The sequence below is a fragment of the Apteryx rowi genome, unplaced genomic scaffold (assembly GCF_003343035.1).
Source record: "Apteryx rowi isolate R43461 unplaced genomic scaffold, aptRow1 scaffold_2, whole genome shotgun sequence".
Lineage (NCBI taxonomy): Eukaryota > Metazoa > Chordata > Aves > Apterygiformes > Apterygidae > Apteryx > Apteryx rowi.
Window position 1 is genome coordinate 4,036,098 of NW_020448307.1, and position 20,410 is coordinate 4,056,507.

The window sequence follows — 20,410 nt, forward strand, 5'->3', positions numbered from 1 at the left end:
TAGTGCTTGTTTAGCCATACAACTTCTTGTTAACTTTCGGAGCATTGCAAAGACCTGCGAGTGCCGTTCATGAGTATTGCTGTGCAGCACTAATAATGAAATAAAAATAGCAGTGAATAAACTGCTTCCATTTTCTTTTCCAGTGAATGTTGACTTCAAAGCGAGTTGCAGGTGAAATCCTGGATCCGCTAAAGCCACGGAGAGTTCTGCCGTCGTGCCGCTGAAGCCAAAGTTTCACCCTGGGCTCTCATGTGATATCCTTTCCTCTAGTCCCGCTTTAATCGTTTTGTTAAGCTGCTGCTGGCTGCTTTCCTGTGCTGGTTGGTACCTGCACTTCTCAGCTCGGAGAGCAATGCTGTTCTCCCGGGGTTTGCTTTGCCATGCAGGGGCCAGGTGCCTCTTTCATTATAATTGCACTTTTTTTGCTTTTGACAGAATTCCCGGGAGAACTGCATCCCAAATCCGTGGTGAACCCCTATGGAACTCCACCTCCTCCCTCTCTCCAGCAGCATATCTAATGTCCATAGCAAACTCGCCACTCTGCGGAGCAGGGCAAGGGAACCGCAGCCCATGCGAAGTGTGCTGAGAAACCACTGGCTTCCCTTCATAATCTAAGCCATCCGGACAAACCTGAGCAACGTAGCCCTAGTCTACGCTCCTGTGTCTCTTCAACTATCTTCTCCACGTGAGTGCTGAAGTGGCTGTTGCTTGGTGAGTGCACGGATGCTGCGGGAGGTGGGGAGGGGGCGCAGCTCCCTGGGTGGAGGGCTCTGTGCAGCAGAGCACCGTCTCCCGGGCCAAGCTGAAACTTCATGGGAAACTTATATAGCAAGAATGTAATGACAGATACTGGGTTTTGGCCAGGAAACTTTGCCTAATACGCCCTTTCTTGTGAAGAGCATCGTTGGCTCCGCTCTGAACAAAAGTAGCCAGGCTGCAGGTTTTGGATCTTTTCCAGGTGATGGCATCTCTGCAGTCATGCTGCTCCATTACATTACATCATGGGCTTGAACAGCTGCCTGAGGTACTGCTTCCTCTGGTGCGCAGGCTTCTCTTCTGGGTAGGTTTTGTAGATGTGCACGGGCTGGTGCCTGCTCCCCATTAGCCTGCAGGGTTGCACCCTAATGTGGGATGGCGCCTCTCTTGCAAACTAGCAACACTTCCCTGTTTACTGTGAGGTTCGGCTCATGGCTAGCAGCTACCAGGTTAAATATTTCCCTGGAATGTTTGTTTTTTTGCTTGAAGACTGATTGTGGCTTTAAGTATTTGGGTAATCCATCATGAAACAACCTTCCCCTTGAAAGTAGCTTTCCTGCATCTAGATTAATTTTAACTCAATGTGTCCCCCCCACCAACCCAATCTATGACTTGTGGGAAACACAGTCCCTGTGAGACCCTGTGGCCACAGGAAATTAAAAAGCTAAAACTTGAAGCTGAGAGAGCAAAGTATGAAAGATGCCTGCAGCATGCAACTTTGTTGGGATTACTGCCTGGGTCCTGTGGGGTTTGGGGACTGCTAACTGCTCAGCTACCAGCAGAGATCACACCTTTACCGGACGGTCTCTGAAACACATCCAGCAAATAATCCTTCCCTTTCCCTAAAATGGGAACCCAGGTCCACTAACCTTCAAAAATCATATTGGATACAGCAAGGAGATAACTATCTGCAGACTTGGCACAGGGATCATTTACCACCTGCTGTCACAGCCACTCTGCTCGCTAAGGCCATCTTTCTGCACGTGTTTGCTCTCAGCCTGGGTGAAACTGAGGTCGTGTGTTGTCAGGAGTTGATAGATACATTCCTGTCTCTCCAGAAGGTAGGGATGTGTGCGTGTGCATGTGCCAACGACAATCCTACAAAATACTCGGGGAAAAGTCAAAGACAGAACTGGGAAGAGGTTTCAGCAAAATCAAACTCAGCCCAGTGGATCTGGGGACAGAAGGTAGCCGGATCATGGATAAGTCCCTTGGATAGGTCTGCAGGTGCATGTGAGAAAACAAACTTTTCTGTCTTGGTTTGTGAGTTATCATCCAGTCTGATCACAGTGGGATTCCTCCTGTCCTTTCTCATCATCTTCCTCGTTGCTCAGACCTGGCAAGAGAGTTGTGAAGAAAAGGTGGTTTTTTTCTGTTAATTAGCCTCTCTCAACAGGGGCATTTCAGATGCTAAAAAAAGCTAATGAGGAAGTGTCCTCACCCAGCTACTTCTCCAGTTTGGGAGGGAAAATTAACATGATTACTTTTCTGTTCTCTTTAGACACTTCATCCTTACCCATCCTCTGCTCCAGGATGAGCCTGAAGGGATTGTAGCATCTCCTGGGATGAGTCCAGGCTGGTGTGATGGTGTTGGCTGTCTGTGAATCTGCCCTATCTGAAGCCCTGGATGTTAAACAGAACAAAGCAACGACGTAGATCTAGTTGGACTTGAGTTTTCTGTTGGTTTAGCTCCCTTGGCTGGCTTGGCCCCAGGTCAGAGCACCAAGGAGGATGTGGGCAGATGTGGTGTTAGGGAAAGGTGGGACCAGAGCAACAGTTTGAACTGTCACGGTACTGAATCTGTCCTGGCTTATGGATGCTTGCAGCATCCCCAGGTTTTGAAGGCTAAAATAACTTCTGGTTTTGCACAGATCCTTGCTCTAACATGGCCTCTGTTCACTCCTCCTGTGTGCCAGATCTCAGCCCTGCTCTGCCTTTTCCTTGCCTGCAAGTGCTTTTCAATCATGCAAAATACAATTTCGAAGGCGTCAGGCTTTCTGCAGCTTCTGATTGACGTGTGCATCTCTGCCGGCCCTTTAAACCTCAGGTTAATGAAGGGATTGCCAATTAACTCAAACTAATGAATTCCTCTGCAGAAGCTAGTTTCAGTTTTTCACAATTGTTTGCTCCAAGAAACAAATATTTGTGGCTTATTCAAAGCTGTGCCTCAGGATTAGCCAAACGTGTGTCCTGGAACAAGTGCTCGCAGAGCATCCAGACTAGCAAGCCCAGAGATGCTGACTAATTTAAATAAATTAGCAATTGTTAATACTCATGCTATTTTTCCTAAAGAAACAAGGCAAAAAGCAAATATGGTTGTGAGTTATCCCACTGACATCAAAGGCTGTATTGATGTCAGCGCTACTCATGCTGAAGATTTGTTGCAGAGTTGGACCCTTTGGTGAGGAACTGACAATCGTTTGCAAACAAACTTTGGAAATACTCCAGCCACGGCTGCCAGCACTCCTCTGGCTAGAGTCAGGCCAGCTTGCAGCCTGCGCTGGCTGCAGGGACGCTGGAGCCGGCAGTAAAGACTGTGCGGGCCTGCAGCAAGAGCAGAGATTTGTCCTGGGACCCTTGTACCTTCTCCAGAGAGCTGGGGGGAGCACGAAGAAGGATTGCCCTCTGCAAAGCTCAGATGTACACAGCTAAACTGCATTATCCGCTGATGCCCTTTAAAAGTGAGCTGGGGGTGAGCATTTGCTGCTTGAGGGACAGGGCATGAGAAAATGGAGCCAACTGGGGCAGTGGGACGGGCTCTTTCCAAACAACCTTGGAGCACGCAGCCGCTTCCGCCAGGCTGTGGCCAAACTGCTCCCGGGCTTGCAGCGAGGCACGAAGCGACGGGCGCTGGAAGGGGGCCCCCCCAGACACAAAGGAAGAGTCTTTTCCTGGTTTCCTCATTCCTGAGTAATGAAAGTGTTACTGCAAAAAACTGTTTGTGTGGCTTGTATTGAGGAGCTGGGCAGTGTCCAGCAATAAAAATGCCTTTCGCCCACTACTTTGGCACATTGCAGAATGTAAACACTAAAAATGAATGTAATTTCACTTCATCATAGGAGCGCTTGTGATTTTTTTTCTTTTTTTTTTTAAAGATAATATTGTCAGGATGAAAATAATACGTTAAAACAGAGCAAAGAGCAAAGCGGCTCGCGTGGATTGCTCACGTTATTTTGGACTGTCAAAGCCAAAGGAATCTTTCTGTCGTTTCGACCGGTGCGTTGCTGCCTCCGCGGGGCCGGAGACCTGGAGCACTTCCCTCCAGTGCTTTCCCTCCTGGTCCTCCCACGACGGCGCAGAGGTGTGACGTTCCCCGGGGAAGGTGGGTAGGACAGGGGCCAGGCCCCCGTGCCGCCTTGGCGCAGGGTGCTGGAGCGGCGTAGCCCTGCGGTTATCTCCTCTTCCGAGTGAGAGCGGGGCCTCGTGGGCCTTCTCCTGGGGCCGAAGGCCGCACGCTGCCGCGCTGCTCGGCTTGCACGGGGCCGGGTGGGTGTTGGCTGCGCCTTGCGGAACAGCAGCAGCTTCCGCTTGTTGAGGCGCGGGGGAGGTTCGTAAAGGGGGTGTTTCAAGCTGTCTGCGGGCTCAGGCAGATGCCAGGGCTTTGAAGAGATGATCTAGCTTCCCTTCATGAAAGCTTTCCTTTGCTTTTGCATTCTTCTCATTGAAAGTTGAAGTTCTGCTAAAATATGCCTGTGGCTTGAGGAGACAGAGCCCACGAGAGGCTGCGGTGCCTCTGAACTGATCTGCCCTGGGAGACCAGCCCTGAGTCCAAGCTGCGTTGGGCTGGATTAAAAGCCGTTTTGTCAGTAATAGATTATTATAAATCTGTAGCCAAAACTTGTACGCTCTGCCTAAACTGCTCAGCAATGCAAAACCAGTTAGTTAAGTATAATCAATGTCTGCTCGTTATTCTCTTAATGCGGGGATTTTATTTATGCAGGGCTTGGCCTCGGACACTTGCCTGGCTGATTTCTTCAGCTGGAAGCGACCTCATAAAGCGGCGATGTCAAGCAGCAGGTTCCAGCGTCTCCAACGCAGAGCAGCCGCCCTCCCGCGGCGCCCGAGTGCCTTTGGGAAAGCTAAGCGCCCCGGCTGCTTGAGCGGGGCGACTGGGAGAGCCTGCACATGGAGCACGTAGAGCCTTCCCAGAGGACGCTAGTGGCGTCAGAGCTGCTGATGAAATCTTTGAAGTCCCTCTCGGAAACTGATACAAGACGTTCCGTGTTTTGGCAGTTCAGGTACACACATAGCAAAGTCTTTTTAATGTGGAGTTGAGTTTTGATTATGGTGATCAGATTCACCCTCTAGGTAATTCTTATATTGTGGGACCTGGTACATGACTGACTGAGTCGGTACGTATTTATTTTGAATGAAAGCAAAGGGTTGGATTTTGTGTTAGCTTTGGTTACATTTCAATTATTATTTTACAAATATTTAACAAATAAGACTGTTCTTAAGTATGCATTTAAACTAAGTATTAAACATTTTTTCCTCGCTGCCATTAACTGATTTCCTCAGTTTCGGTACTTACTAGGCCATGACATTTAGTGGCAAAAGTAGGGGAATGAGAGTATCTTATTGACTCATTTCTTTTCTCTGAGAACAGGGTACATCTGTCTATGTTTTTCACATGTCTTTCCCGACCAGGAACATACCCTAGCAGTCCTTCCCTTGGGGACATGTCTGTCCCTGTTTACTACAGAATTATGTGGCTATTTCACCTACCTGAAATGGACCTAATTGAAAGACGATTGTAGTGTGTGGATTTCTACCCACTGGACTCGAGGTGAAAGGGTCTTGACTTGGACCGAATGAGCTGAGAATTCACATAAAGCGGGGTCTACGGCCAGGGCCCAGCTGCTGGGTTTGATCACGGGAACTGTGCAGCCTGCAGAAGTGGATGGTTGTGCCTTTGACTCTGCAATAACCTGCATGGGAGTAGATCTACTCAGGATGATGTTGTGTGTTTTCTATGCAGTATTAAATTTAAACATCATCAGGAGCCATGCTGTTGCCTGAATGAGATTGCAGATATTTTAAAACAAGGACAGCAAACTCCAAGTGATGGTATCCCTACATGACACATTGCAAAGTCTCTAAACATGCTTTTAATCTGGGTTCAATTTCATACCCACCAAGCATGTCCACAGGCATGATCACAAAATCCAGCGGTGATAAGGTACATGCAACAAGGCTGCTAAATACCTGCTTACCCGCCCCTAGCTGGCCTCAGCTGCAAACTGAGCCAAACTTCTCAGCCCTTTCCACTGCTCAGGGTGGTTGGGACTGCTCGGAAAGCTGGGCTTGTTGATGCCTGTTGTACTTGACACTGAAAGACACCCACAGGTGAGGGGACATCCGTTTTCTCTTCTTTGGTGGTGGGCCCCTGGTTCTCTCTAGCTCTTCTGTTTTTACCAACAGAAGAAAGGACACCGAATTTTGTGCCTACCTACGCAGACTGCTGAACAGTCCAGTCTTCACGTTCCTCATGATATGCAGCATCTCACTGAACGCCATCCTCCTGGCTGTGGAGACTGACTACCGCCTCAGATTAAGCTCGAGTACCTTTTTTGTGGTAAGGCATGGCTAATGGTCCTGCGTGGCGCAGCCAAGAGGAGACGAACCAAGAGATAAGGGGCTCTCCAGGGAGGATGGGAGAAACCGGTGTCCTGTGTCTCCGGCCAGCCCCAGCAGGTTGGGGTCACTGCTGGGCTGCAGCCCCTCGCACCCCCTTGTCCCTCCCCGGGACAGCAGCATGTCTGCAGTGGTGCCGGGCCGGCCGGGTGCGCGGTGGTGGTGGTGGCACGTGACCAAAGCAGTGGTGTGGCTTTGCCTCCTCGCGCTGCTGTGTACTGAGAGGGGGAGCTGGTGGCCGACCTACGCAGGCGGCTTCTGTCTTGTTTCGGGCGATGAAATAACTGAGGACCGGAGGCCCAGCCCAAATGACTAACTCTTCGGTCACCAGGCACCTGGCGTGACGATTGCTTGCGCGAGCCCAGGGCCTCGCTATCGTGGGGATATGCCAGGAAACATATTTCAGGGGCGAGCTTTAAGTCCCTTCACTTGGTAATTATGGTTCTTAAAATGCAACTGTTAGGTCCTTTCCATGGCAACTCTTTTCCCCTTCGTACTTTTAGCACAGCTAACTTTAAGCACCCTTTTAATATTCAATTTTCACATTGAAAATCCCTCTTGGTCACGCTCCTTGATTTCCTTGTGTTACACAAGTCAGCTACTGTATGCAAACCTCTGAGCCTTAATTATATATCCCGGTAATATATAGACAGGCCTGGCTAATGTCAGGAAACTCAGTCACAAGCTTTAGAGGTTTTAGAAAACTCTGACTCCAGAAACAGGCTCTGTGCTGGAGAAGCGGGCGGTGCGCGCCCCGGTCGGAGGGGCTGGCAAGGTGTCCAATGCTCTGGGACGCGGTCAGGACCCTTGTGCGACGTGATGCCCGATCCGGGGCGACCCGCAGCCTCCTGGGGCCTCTGTCCTCTCCGTTTGGCAGCGTCCCTTGCCGCGGGGACCCCGGTGGGTATTTGTAACGTGGACGGCATCTGCTTTGCTTCGCCTCCCTGTGCCCTGCTCACAGCGGTTTGCCCGCCGGTGCCAGCCGAGGGTTGCGCTGCTGGGGCGGCTCTGGAGAGCGGTAGGTGCTGTTCCGTGGTGCAGTGCCCTGGTTCAGATGCTGCTGTTTCCTCGGTTTTCACAGCCCTTTAGAGGTTATTATTGAGGTTAATGCTGCTCTGGGGCCCACCGCCCACGTTTGCTGCAGGAGCTGTGGGAGCAGGGGCCCAGGAATCCCCCTGGAGAGGGGAAACGTGGTGGCCCACAGGGCCAGCAGCACCGTTAGACGCCAGGTCTGTTCTGCACTGTGGTGTTTCTGGGTCCTGGTACCTGCGATGGTCTGTGTGACAGGGTAAGCTCAGCTCCCACTTCCCCAGAGGTGCGGTTATACCAGTTGAACTGTCATTTCCCAGGCCAGCAAGGCGTTATCTCAGGTGGCAAGGCACGTGACAGGCATGAAGCCCGTTAGGAAAAGGTCCCTCGCATGTCACTTTGGTCTCCAAGGGCAGAGTCAGGTTGTTTAGGGGTGAAACACAAGTGGCAGAGCAGTAAGGAAGGAGGGGCTGGGCTGTCCCTGCGGTGTTTCTGCTCCCGGGTGTCCCTTTGGCGTTTCTGCCCCTGTGCGCAGGCTCCCGGGAAACGTGGGGATCCGCAGGGCAGCCGCCCGGGCTTATCTCCTTGTCTCTCCAGCTCACAGATGCTCTCATCCTCTCCATCTACACCAGCGAGTTTTTGCTGAAGTTGTACGTGGATCCCATCGCCTACTGGAAGGACGGCTACAACGTCTTAGACGCTGTCATCCTGCTCATCGCGTTCATCCTTTACGCCTCCAGCTCGGGGGCCGCCTTGCACTTCCACTCCTGGGAAATTGCCAAAGGTCTCCAGGCCCTCCGGATTCTCAAGCTCATCAAGTACAGCAACGGGATGAGGGTAAAGCACTGCTCTCCGGTCAGGTCGCAGTGGCTCTTCCCTTCCCTTTGGGCTAAGAGTTTCTTTTCGGGTCTTTTCAGGCTAGTGTGATTGAGTCCTGCCGGCCAGGGTGCCCAGAGCTTGGGTGGCAGAGCGTGGCGGGAGAGCCCCCTCTCAGTCCCCACCAGCACCCCCTGTTTTTGGGGATCCTGATAATTTCCAGCCCCCTTTACTAGCATCACTGTGCTGCCAACATGCTTTAGCAGGGCATGGGGGGTTATTTCTGCTGCTAAAATTATTTGCATAAGGAAATCCAGCAAAACTCGGCGCTGGGTGTGCATCAGGGCTCTTGCTGGTACTGCTGCATCTGCCAGGACGGCGGATTTCTTTGTCACGGTCCTGCGTCACCAAAGCATCGGTGTGCAGAGCTGGGTCTCCTGGGGCTGCCGGCGGCGGGACTCCGGGTGCTGGTAAGAGGGCTCAGGCAGGGAGCTGGTATCCGCACCTGGGTTCAAAGCCTGCCCGCCCGTTTGCAGGGAGGAGAGAAGGGTGCCCGCAACGCCGCGGCCCTGGCGTTGCCGGCTGGCTTGGCCAGGGGAGAGCACCAGGCACCGGGGAGAGTACCCCAAGGTGTCAGAGGAAAAACAGCAAGCTGTGTTTATCCTTCAAGCAATCCCAGTTCTTGCTGGTTTTTTGCTAATATAAATAACCTCTTGAGTGCCCTCGAGCTCAGAGATGGAGGAGGCCTTGCAGTATGTGCTGGATGTCTTGGGGGGCCGCCTGGCCCCGAACGGGGCTGATGATTACAGTAGCCTGTGAGGGAAGGAGAAATCTAATTGTTCCTGATTTTTTTAAGACACCCATGGCATGGCCATTGTTTTTTTTCCCCTGTTTCTGCTCCCCCCCCGCAATGGGTGGAGGGATTTTTTTTTTACTACAGCAGAGTAGACACAAAAAAATCCCTGTAAAATATAGGTCACGTACTGTTCTTGGTTTGTGTGTATTTTTCTCTGCAGCACACCTTCTCCTACTTAGTTTTCTCCTGACGACTCTGGAGGTTTGTTTTTCAGCAAGGAGCTTATGTGGGCAATGAATGCTCAGCCAGCATTTCTGCATGTAATTAATTGGCAGGGTAGCCCACCAGAAGTGGGATGTTTATGGGCGCAGGGCTCTTATAATGTTCACTTCTGAGCCTTCGTTCCTCTAGTTTGGATCGTAAACTTCACTTATCACCAGACTTTTATATGTTAATTATTCTGTGTTGCTGGGAGAAGGGACAACATATAGAGGCATATGAAATAACGAATGATTTAGGAAAGGTGAATCAGATGCTCGTGTTTTGTCTGGATGATTATAAAAGAACAAATTGATGCGTGGCAAAGTGGGCCGACATTTAAAGCCGATAAAGAGTTTGCGTTTGTCTGTTTGAAACTTGCACTATGCACATTTGACTTGTGGAACTCACTGCCACGAGATGCCTTGTTTGGGGACGAAGAGCAAGAAAAACTGTAGGATAAGATTTGGCACCTTACTCCCATGAGACGTTTAAATGCTGAGGTGCTTTGAAAAATCCCAGTGGGCACAAATCTGCAACTTTAAGAGCCTAAATGCCTTTGAAAATCTGGCCTGTACAAATCTCTGTTTTGATGAAGGACGGTGAGACTTAACACCTAAGGGACTGTGGCCACTGGGAAATTGTATCCTGACTTTGGGTGAGCGTGCCTAGATGGCATTATCGGGGGAAAAATATCCAAAGAGGAAAATTCTTCAGGCTCTAACAGTCCCTTCCTGTCCCAGAGCTGTTATAAATATCACACAAACCCCGGCCTTGCTGCTGCTTTCCCGTTTCCAGGGGCATATGATACTTGCCTTTGCATCCTGACCTGAAGGGACAAGTGCCCTGAGCTGTTTGACATCCCAAGAGACAACACCTCTTTGATTAAAAGTTGTTTTAAAATGCGATAGGGCTGTCTAAATGCATTTTGCTGAGGGTGTGGGAGGTTGTTTATATCTGTGTGTGTATTGTAATTTATTAATTGAAGTCTAAATTAGCCCTCGACAGGTTAGCAGTATTTAATGCAGAGAGCTCAAACATGCAACACATTCTTGGCACGTTTCCCTTTATTAATTAAAAACCTCTTTAAAACACTCTGCCTTCCACCTTGGAGCAATAAATTTCCACCTTGAGGAAATAATTTCCTTGTTGTATTCCATACAGAGACGTTCTGTTAGCTGCAATTCCTGTTTTAATGTAGGCCCCGTTCATCTTTATTTCAATTTGAAAATAAACTTTAAAAATGCCAGGCTGTTCTTAAAGAAAAAATTGACTTTTCTGCTTTTTTAAAAAATATATTTGGGATTAATTTCAATGTAGTTTACTACCTGTGCAGACTGTGAAGCACAAAGCTCCTTCTTAATAAAAGCTCATAGGAATCCGCAGCAGTTCCTGAAAGAGCGCCGGAGAGGCAAGACATGCCATGGCAACTGGAAATTATTTGATGCTCCTGCGCAGGAGGCACTTGCCAGCCTGCAGTTGCTGTGAGCCTTTTTACAGCCCTCTTGTTACCCTCAGCTATGGGTGGTTGTTTTTCTTTATGATCATGTGCTGCAGCCTAAATCTGCTGAACGCCATTACATAACTTGGCAAAAATGTCATGTGATTTCTGGGTTGAATGGCTTTTGTTCCCTGGCTGCAGCCTCCAGGACAGACCGTACATGTGTGTGTGCGGCGTGAGCCTGCAGTCAGCGTCCAGAGACATCCCATGCCTGCAGAAACACCAGGAAACCTCCCTCTGGTTCCTTCTCGTGGGGATGCTGCTTCCATTAGGAATTTGTACCAAACTCTGTGGTTTTGGTGCTTCCGTTTCAGCTTGGGCTTTTTGGGAGACTTCTTCAGACAACGCGACTGTTGATGTTTTCTCTGCGTTTGCTATTGCTCTTCCCTGCTGTCCTCCATGCCCTTCTCTGTCGTGCTGTCATGCAGCCAGTGTTTGCATTGCAGTGCAGTCTTGTCTTTCACCTCCGTCTGACTCAGGGATTTTAGCACATTGTCTCTTGGTGTTGGTTTTCAGTTGCGCAGCTGTATTTTCTGGGCCCGGCACAACTGCTCCGTGTGCTACGTCGCTGCCCGTTATTGCCTGCGGCCGAGAATGCTGCATTACTGCTGCCAAGCGGTGTTCAGTTCTGGTGTCCACCAACATCTCGTGCAATGGTGCAGAATAGGGTAAAAATGAAAAAAGGAGGCTGGGGCTGATGAAACGAGTGCATAACTGTGCCACATCTGCTGGCTGGGTGGCAGAGCCCTGCTGGAAGCTGCCAGTAATAGGTGCAAATCCTGACGCTCTTTGGAGCAATGGGCCCAGAGCCTCTCTGTCCTAAGCACGCAATTTATCTTCTTAAATCCACAGCAATCCATCAGCCTGTCAGTGCCACTCAGCCTACGCATCCTACTGTCCTGAACTACCAGGAAAGGAGTGCAGAGAGCTGGGGATGAGTAGGGTGGACCAAGGCTGGTGAAAGGGTCTTTGGAGCAGGTTTGCTCCAGGGTGGAAGCAGACAGAAGAGCATTGGCATCCTGTGGGTGTGAGACGTCCCAAGAAAGAGAAATGAGAGCAGTATTAGAGGACCATGTCAGCCTGTTCATCCTTAGCTGACCCACCACTGTTTCAAGCTGGGGCAGTCAATAAAGGAGATTTGCTGCCTGACTCGTGGCAGCTGTTTGGACACTTCTAGTGTTTTGTCTGCATGAGAGACTTTCTACAGGGAGGTGTGTGACAGACTGACAAGAATCAGTGTTTGTCCTTGAAATTGTAGTCTGTATCAGCACAAGCCCCAGGAGTGCCCATCACCTGATTTACCTCCAAGCAAAACCCAAAGCAGCAGGGGACAAGCAAATCACGTGGCTCACGTGGCAGAGTGCAGGCACCAGCTGTGCACCTGGGCAAGGAGCAATTAGAAACCTCAGTCTCTTGGCAGGGAAAGAGCATCCACCTGGGGATGTTCCCCATCTGGGGAAATGCTCAGCAAGGTTGCGCAGTCCAGTTTATTCCCTTGGCCTGTCCTGGAGTGGAGTCCAGGCTCAGGAAATCTTGATGCTGCTTGTGGATATAAGCTATGAACTGGGGACGCTCTACGGCTTCCTTTGGTCCAGAGGAGATATTTTAACCTCACTTCACCTGAGTTTTGACTGACGAGTATGTGTCCAGGTTAGAGGCTAGCTCTACCAGGGACTGAGACCTGCTTTGAAGCAAGCTGTATGCTCTCAGCTTGCAAAGAGCAGTAGCGAAGCAGCTGCTAAATATACCTGCAATTTAAGAGTAGGCAGAGACGCACGGTGTTTGGGATGGTTTCAGTAAAGAGCTGATTACAGAAGTCATTGCTTGAAAGTATCTAAGGCACCATTGCTGGGCCTCTGTGGTGCAGGCACAGAGCTGGCAACCTCTGCTGTTGCCACCCTTCTCTGAGCAAGGCTGGGTAACACAGCCGTGAGTCCGGACTATCTCTTTCCTCTGAGGTTATTCTTGGCAAAGCTGCCAGAGCTGGCAATTTTAGAGGGACAAAAAGGTAGGCACTACCTTTGCATAGGTCTTTGTTGCCTTGTTATATTTGAGCTGGATGAAAGGTAGATTCAAGAAATTCAGTCCATGTAGACTGAGGGGTGACTAGTGGCCAAAAGAAGGACCTGGGACACTTGGCCATACAGTGTTGTGGGTACGTTTTCTAGAGTAGACAAGCCTTGCGAAAACAGGGACCTATTCAGGCAACTGCTGTGGGAGTCCTTAATCCATCATAACAAGCTCAGCTTTTTGGCAGCCAGAGGAGACTGGAAAGAACGTCTTATGCTAGCTTTGCACAAATGTCTACACCAGGAAGTACCATCTGAGCAGATCAACTGGATAGATTTCAGAGCTTTAACTTGAGATGCTGTTGACAGTCAGAGCTATTGTCCAAAGAGGAAATGATAAATGGATAGTCCCTGAACTAGTGCACTGCATAAGAAACCCTCTGGCGTTAGCAGCCTTATTGTAACCAGAGGAAGGCAGCCAGCCCATGTGGCCTCTGGTCTCTAGAGGAATATAACATAGATGCAAGAGGCTGCATGTAGTCTTCTGTAATTTGGAGTTAACAAAAAAGTTTGCATTTGGCTAAAAGCCATTACCAGTGATCTGGCCTAAGCTCAATTCTCCAACCAGCATTCCCATCAACTCCCAAGAGTGTCTTTTGTGTATATTGATGTCATATGTAGGTCTTTATAAGAAATCAAGCTGTCTCAGAGGCCGTACTCTGTTCCTTTTTGGTGAACCCAAGCTTTGCACAGGACTTTCTCTAGGAGAGCAGTCACAGGAGGGTTGAGAGAGAAGTTCCCCGTTTCTGGGCCCTTCCTGCACAGCAGTGGATGAGGAGTAGCTGGACAGTGAGGGCAGCAGAAATATCTTCCTGCCTCCAGTTTGTGGTCAGACCCTGAGGCATGAGGCTTAATAGCACTGCTCATTTTTGTTCAGTGGATTGCTTAGGTTAGGGAGAGCTGTATCCTTTACGAACATGGACCCGTTACTCCATTAGTAACCTGTCGTGGTAAAACAGTGTTTCAGAAGGGAGTGAGAAACCTATGTGTGTTGAGAGTCATCCTTCTGGGACTGAATGGTCCTTGCTCTTGCCTCTGGGCAACACTTATTCACTGCTGAGCCCTGCAAGGGGCATTTCCCAGTCCAAGAGGCTCACGCGTGACCAGAGTCTCTGGATTCTGTAGCACTGTGCACTCCTGTGCGCAATGGTGGTTGCCCTGTGCCTCTCCTTAATTCCTAGTACAACACTGCAGGTGCATGTGAGGGAGCTGGTTCAGAACTGGTCTCGGCAGCTTGTCACCTACCAAATCGCCAGCCCGCTTCCCTGCCCTCATCCCTGCTGAGCAAGCATTTGCTTTACCTGGGGCTGCCTCTTCCTCTCCTAAGAAGCATTCGCTTGTTTTCCCTTCTGCAGATTTTCACAAAGGCTCTTGGCCAGATGGTGAAGACAGTGATGTATGTCCTCATCTTGCTGTTCCTGCTGATGTTTATATTTGCCATTCTGGGACATGATTTGTATGGAGATCCTGAAACTGGAGACACTGAAAACTGGGGCAACATGGAGGCTGCCTTCTTCACACTCTTCAGTTTGGTAACTGTAAGTAGAGCAGCATTTTCCAGTCCGTGTCAGCCAAATAACAAACTGTGGATTTTGGAGTGCTGCTGAAGAAGCCCATTAATTAACCTGTGACTGCACTGGGGAGAGCGTGAACTGCTCTCTAGTGAGATCGTATTGCAGATCTCTGTGAAAATTTGATTTGATAGATAAATTTCCTATTCAGAGGGGCAAATCTCGCAAGCTGCCAGAAATGAGATCTTTACTAGCTGCCTTAAACCTGGAACTCTAAAAAAACAGAAGAAACTGCATTCAATTTAAAAATACAAGAAAGAAAGAAAAAGAAGAGCAAGATTTCATATGGCTTGTGAATTATGCTGTGGTTTGGAACTAACTCTCTGGTCTGGTTAAATGCATTTGCAGGTTGATGGCTGGACAGACTTACAGCAAAAGCTGGAGAATCATGGGTTTACAAACAGCCACGTGTTCACAATAGTGTTCATCTTGCTGGGGTTCTTTGTGTTCTTCAATATGTTCATTGGAGTTGTGATTATCAAAATGCAGGTAATAGTGGTTCCTTGCATTGCGCGTCTGTGTTTAGGTGTGCGTGCTACTAGCTAACAGGCTTTTATTGGAAAACTGGCGTTTGGCTGCTTGCAAAAGTTGGCTCCTGGTGCATCTAGAAACATTTTGGATGCAGAAGTCCTCTGTCCCTGAACAGAATAAGCATGTCTTTCCCACCCTGCCCGGTTTGGGTCATCTTTACATCTCTACTTAGCCGCTGTGGAAAAATAGAGTCAAAAACCTCCTGCTTCTCCAGCACAACCAGCCCTTTGCATCTGGGCAGGAAGTGCGCTTTGCACCAAGGGCTTTTGAACCAAGGCCAGACTCTGCGTCTGTTCAACCCCTGGCTGATTTCATGGTTCTTGTAGCTGCCTCTAACACGTCTGGTACAAGTCAGTGCTTGGAGACAGGGACTGGGCTACAGGGATGAATCTGCCCATGGAATAAGGTGAATCCTATGGCAAGAGCCTCCTGCATCCTGACAGCTGTAGGGTGTCAGCCCGCAGCTGATCTGACTTAACAGCTTTCTTGCTCCTGTGTGGAGCTGGATCTGGGCCAGGGGTTTTGAAGCACAAGTCTCCTTGACTGATCCCTCGAAACATCAGCTGTGACCTGTGCTCTGGGACTCGCTCTCATGCTGGCGGTTTGGCATTGGTAGGACTCGACTCAGAAGTACGAACGGGAGTGCAAAGCAGTGAAGAAGGCTGCAATTTGGGCCAAGAAACAGGCAATCCTGAAAAAGCAGCAGGAGGAAGTGAAAAAGCTCACACATCAGCAGGTGAGCAATCCAGCTAGGCTGTGGTCGGCCTTGGGTGGATAGCAAGAACTGCATGTATTAGATGCTCTTTAATATGGTAAGAAAAATATGAGCCATTTTCAGTGGAGGAATAATTTACTTTTTTTCCTCCCCCCATTTTTGTGATAATTTAGGCTATAGATTCTGTATGCATTTTTGGTAGGATCATCACATGGTAGAATTTTGGTGGGATCAGCACTTAAAAGTATTACAATGGAACTTAATGGTAAAGGTATTAGAATAGGTTTCAATGTGTTTTGTCTCAGTTTGTTTAACTTCAAAGAGAAATTAAAAAGAAGTCTTTTCAGATCATGTCAAGCCAGGAACCGTGTCCAGAAATGACTTGGAATCACTTTCAGCTAGTGCTCGAGGGAGGTCGTGATCCTTCCTGCTCTCTCGTAGTCTGTTGTTGCAAAGTTTCCAAAGTGTTACTACGGACTTGAAATTCGTGTTGCAGATTCTGCAGGAGTGCTTTGCATTGCTTGATAAAGGGCTTTTGCAAAGCTGACTTGAAATAAATGCAGTAAAGCTGTCACTGAAATGTAGATGATTAGAGCAATGTGACTGCCTGTTTCCCCCAACTCTTCTGCTCGTTCTTGTTAGAAAATGTAATTTAATCATTTCAGGATGGCTCAGTTGAGAGTGCTCTTGCATTTGGGCCAGAAAATCACTGGTCCGAGTACTATGTTGAGTGACTGATTTCAGTCAGCAATTTAAGTCTCGCTCCCAGCACTAGGGGTGGCAATAGCTGTACAGTGGCAGGACCTGTCTCCCTGGGCTGTTGTCCCCTCTCGAGAGGCGTTTGCAGATTGCCGGTGCCAGGGTGTGCAACACCTGGCCCACGCTCCTAAAGCGCGGTGGAAAGAGAAGTTATAGACGGCCTCGTTTCTAGCCTGTCTCTCGTTTTGCTCTGGCTGGCGCAAGCAGGTGCTCGGTGTGTGCCCAGGGGCTCGTTGCACTGCTGGTGCCAGCAGCAGGCTGGGTGGCAGGGCCGGGCGCAGGGTGCGAGGCTGCACCCGGGCTACAGCCGAGGCCCCCGGGGTGCTGCTCCGGTGCACCACCGCCAGCCAGCGCAAAGCCCTTGGAGGTGCCTGGAGAGTGACGGTCTCCGTACGACACCTTCTCCTTGCTAACAGTGTTTTGTTCCTGGCCTTGTTCTTTTTCACACCAGAAAACCATTCAATATAAAGCCTTCAGTGAGCTGGTGGATAACTTCAAAAAGACATTGTGCCACTCTGATTTGATCATCGTAGAGGATTTTTGCGTCAGCATCCCATTTATTGATCTTTATTTGACAGCCCTGGACCTCCAGGATGACACAGTGGACAGGTTGGTAACCATGGAGCTGGTGAGTATGGGAGAGACTCCAAGACAGAAGATGTAAAATGCCCCTTCGATGTACTGGGTTATTTCCATGGAATGTGTGGACATTTTGTGGCCTCTCTCCCTGGGCAAAATGCTGCTGTTCTCAGCACGAGCAGTGCTGAGAGCTTAGGAAGGTACCAACACACAACACGCACTATAAACGGGACTGGTTTCTAATGCATTCAAACCAAAACATAAAGAAACTTCGCTGGAGCGAGTAGCATCCCTGGTCTGTGCCGCCAGACTCTGATAACGCCACCTCCCCCTGTGCAAGGTGGGGGACGGAGGTGGCCCTGTGTAGGCACGTCCTGTCCCCAAGGGAGCTCGCCCAGCCAGCCGGCCATCGAGGGGCCCGGTACCCCCCATCTCCTCCTTTCCTATCGGGAAAACCGATAGCGTTTGATGCTGCAGGGGAGGAATAGACCCCGGTTAGGAGGGTTGACAACGTTTCCTAGCAGCAGGGAAAGCCACAGGACGTGCAACGCCAGTGTGGGATCTGCTGCGTGAGCTGGATTTGTGTCAATGAGAAACGTGCTCAATTTCCTGGCAGCAAATTTGTTGTCCTTCGCCACTTATCTCAGGTCCAAGTGCCCTGGGCTCCCCAGCCCTGGCATGTCACGGGGTTTTCAGAGCCCTGGGTGTCCCGCAGAGCTGAGTGTCCATCCTCCACCCGCCTCTCGTGTTTTGCCTCGCAGCATCCCTGGGAGAGGGGAGAGTGCTTCCTGGATTTATAGGGGGTGGGAGGATTTGTTTGCACCCAAATTCAGAAGGAGAGGAGGCAGGACACTTGCCTTCCTTGTTATAGCAGTAATCCAGGCTGACCTGTGCTTTGTCTCAGCAATGGACTTTTTTGGATCTTGTTCAGGGAAATGACTAACCCCAGGCAGTTAGTTTAAACCGTGTAACCATAAAAACCTCCCACAAATCCTCCGAATGAAGACTGCTGAGTTTTACATGTTTTAGGTTAACCTTAATGTGATACAAGCCTATGATCACATTTGGTACCTATTGTTTAAAAAACCCTAGATCTGGTCTGGAGTCCTACAGCTTTTTCACGCTGAGGAACGCTTTGGAAGAGAGAGATGCAAATGGCTGGTTCAGTGTAGCTCACCACATCTCTTCCAGCTTGCACCAGGAAATGATTTATGGAGTACTGCTGACTCCTAGACCACAGATCTGACCGCTGGCCTAGACTTATTATTTTGAAAATTCCCTTTTGTCCAGTTCCTCAAGGGACCAGAGATCCTTTCAGGAGTCTTAGCATTGTTTTTTCTCTGTATTTTGAATACGCTGATCAGGACTAGTGCTTCTGAAAATATTTTGCTGTGCCCATGGTGCACATTGCTGATCCAGTCCCATATGGCACTTCTGCCATTCACCATATCTGATCTTTGGGAGAAAAATATTTAAAAGGATGTTAAAGAAAACCTGCACAGAAAGGGGAGTCAACTTCATGCAAAATACTTGGGATCTTTTCATTGCTCTTTAACCTACTGGGTTAACAGAGGGGTGATTAAATGGCATGCTGTACTTTATATGCCTTTTAAAAAGTTGCTCCACATTTTCCATGGTATTTGAAAGTGATCTAGCCTGCTAGTGGGATGGTTTTGCCATGCTCTTCTCTCATTGCAGATTACAAGATCTATATTGTGAAATTCTTGGCACGTTGAGCATGATCTTGCAAGACATGAAAGGAAAATCTCTGCCACTTCCTGAGAAGATTCAAAAATAAAGGTTTTGTTGTGGGCAACGTGATCCTTGGTGGCTGTCAGAACTCTGTCTAGAATCTTTATTTTAAACCTCTATTGAAATAGGTCAGAAACATTTACAATCAAAAATAATTCAGAAGAGATTAGCTTTCCCTTCTGATCACTTGCTGGCTCATTTCCTGACGTGACTATTCTGGATGCAAATACAGACCCCAACACACCTGGTAGGTAGCAGCTGACTCGGGGAAGCGCACCGCTGTTTAGACTGGAGAAACTGTGTTAGCAAAGGATTACAGCTCAGGTCCTTTTCCTGGCAACCTTGTGAGAAAGCTGGGATTAGACCCCAGGCCTCGGGTGCTTGAACTGCCAGTCCCTTCTTTCTAAGATCAAGTGGACTTGACGTAGCTAAGGGTCTGTTCTGATTTGGAGAAAAATGAACTGTGCTGAGGACATGGATCGTAATATCTCTAAATGAAGCAGTTCATAAGTGCTCTGATGCTGATTTGGAATAACCCGCTCGGATGTGTCTGGCAGGTTTAATGCAATCACACCCACGCTGCTTTGGGTAATTGGAGAAAGAAACAGGAAACCTGCAGAGCGGCAGCCGTGTGGCACAGGGTGTACTGGCATGGATGGTGCCCGGTTTTAGGTGTCGCGGAGGCGCCCAGGTGCAATAGCTGCTGCCACCTGCGTGAGCTAATGGAGAAAGAGCCACCGTGACCCGTCCCTGCTTGTACAGACAGCTGGGATTAACGGAGCCGTACCAGCTTGTACCGTTCGTGGTTCACCCGTTACAGTACCCTCCCTTAGCACACAGCGGCGGCAACCAAGAAATTAGTGTCGGAGGATGACAAGAGGGAAGAAAGTGCAAGCGGGGTGTTGGGTGTCAGGGTCTGGCTGCCTCTGTGCTGCACTGCGTCGCTGACACGAGGGTGCTGCAGAGCTGCACCTTTGGTGGCACTGTGGGTATAATATTGGGTGCTGAGTTTTTCCAAATCTTGATAACTTTTATATAAGCGTTCTTGTAATCACTAGGTGTTCAGTTTTGTTCAGAGGAATACCTAGGAAATATCATCCCGCTATGGCTTTCGGCAGCAAAATAAACAAGAACCAGCCCTGACCATTATCCAAATCAAAATTATCGATGCTTCGCTGCAGAGAGGGGGGAACTGCTGCCCACGATACGCTGGGCTCGCGGAGCAGACTGCCGTTCCTCCCCGCACCACGCGAACGTCTCCAGCCTGGATTTCCATGCTTGCCTGCTACCCCAACAGCGAACTCCTCTCTGTATTTCTTTAGAACTTGCCTTTTACATACTGGCCTTGGAATTGCCTTTTGCGTTGTTAGCGTGCCCCAAAGCCGGCCTCGCGCTCGCCACGCCGCTGTTGCTGTTTGCTCGGGACGTGACCGACGGCAGAGTAAACGGCGGGAGGCTCTGCCAGCCCGGCCGGCTGGGCGTTCCCTCCGGCACGAGTCCTGGTCAGGTCCCGGTCAGGTCCCGGCCGCGGCAGCCGTCTCCCTCGGTCCTTCTCGAGGGGCTTTGCAGCTGCTCACAGAAGCTCCTCATAAAAGGACTAGAGAGAAACCAATGACACAAGTTGCTACTAAATTTGTTTTTCAT

General features: G+C 49.5%; 1 protein-coding gene across 6 annotated transcripts; it reads left to right on the plus strand.

Annotated features, from left to right (window-relative positions):
• Positions 1 to 149: 149 nt before the first annotated feature.
• On the plus strand, positions 150 to 18,835 carry CATSPER3 (cation channel sperm associated 3). 6 transcript variants are annotated; one of them, XM_026063518.1, is made up of 13 exons: positions 150 to 320; positions 436 to 711; positions 959 to 1,060; positions 2,258 to 3,448; positions 3,852 to 4,078; positions 4,697 to 4,994; positions 6,178 to 6,331; positions 8,017 to 8,256; positions 14,215 to 14,397; positions 14,779 to 14,919; positions 15,578 to 15,697; positions 16,887 to 17,044; positions 18,713 to 18,835. In XM_026063518.1, the coding sequence occupies exons 6-13, from the start codon at positions 4,882 to 4,884 to the stop codon at positions 18,810 to 18,812; spliced, it is 1,209 nt and encodes a 402-aa protein (XP_025919303.1). In that variant the 5' UTR covers positions 150 to 320; positions 436 to 711; positions 959 to 1,060; positions 2,258 to 3,448; positions 3,852 to 4,078; positions 4,697 to 4,881; the 3' UTR covers positions 18,813 to 18,835. The 6 variants fall into 6 exon arrangements, with proteins under 6 accessions (XP_025919303.1, XP_025919302.1, XP_025919305.1 ...); XM_026063517.1 differs by having other exon boundaries at positions 2,258 to 3,437; XM_026063520.1 differs by having other exon boundaries at positions 2,258 to 2,469.
• Positions 18,836 to 20,410: the final 1,575 nt, after the last annotated feature.

Coding starts and splice junctions, on each gene's coding strand:
- CATSPER3 (XM_026063518.1), top strand. CDS start 4,882: ATGGAGCACGTAGAGCCTTCCCAGAGGACGCTAGTGGCGTCAGAGCTG. Junction 4,995..6,177: donor TCCGTGTTTTGGCAGTTCAG/GTACACACATAG, acceptor TTTTACCAACAG/AAGAAAGGACACCGAATTTT. Junction 14,920..15,577: donor TTGTGATTATCAAAATGCAG/GTAATAGTGGTT, acceptor TGGCATTGGTAG/GACTCGACTCAGAAGTACGA.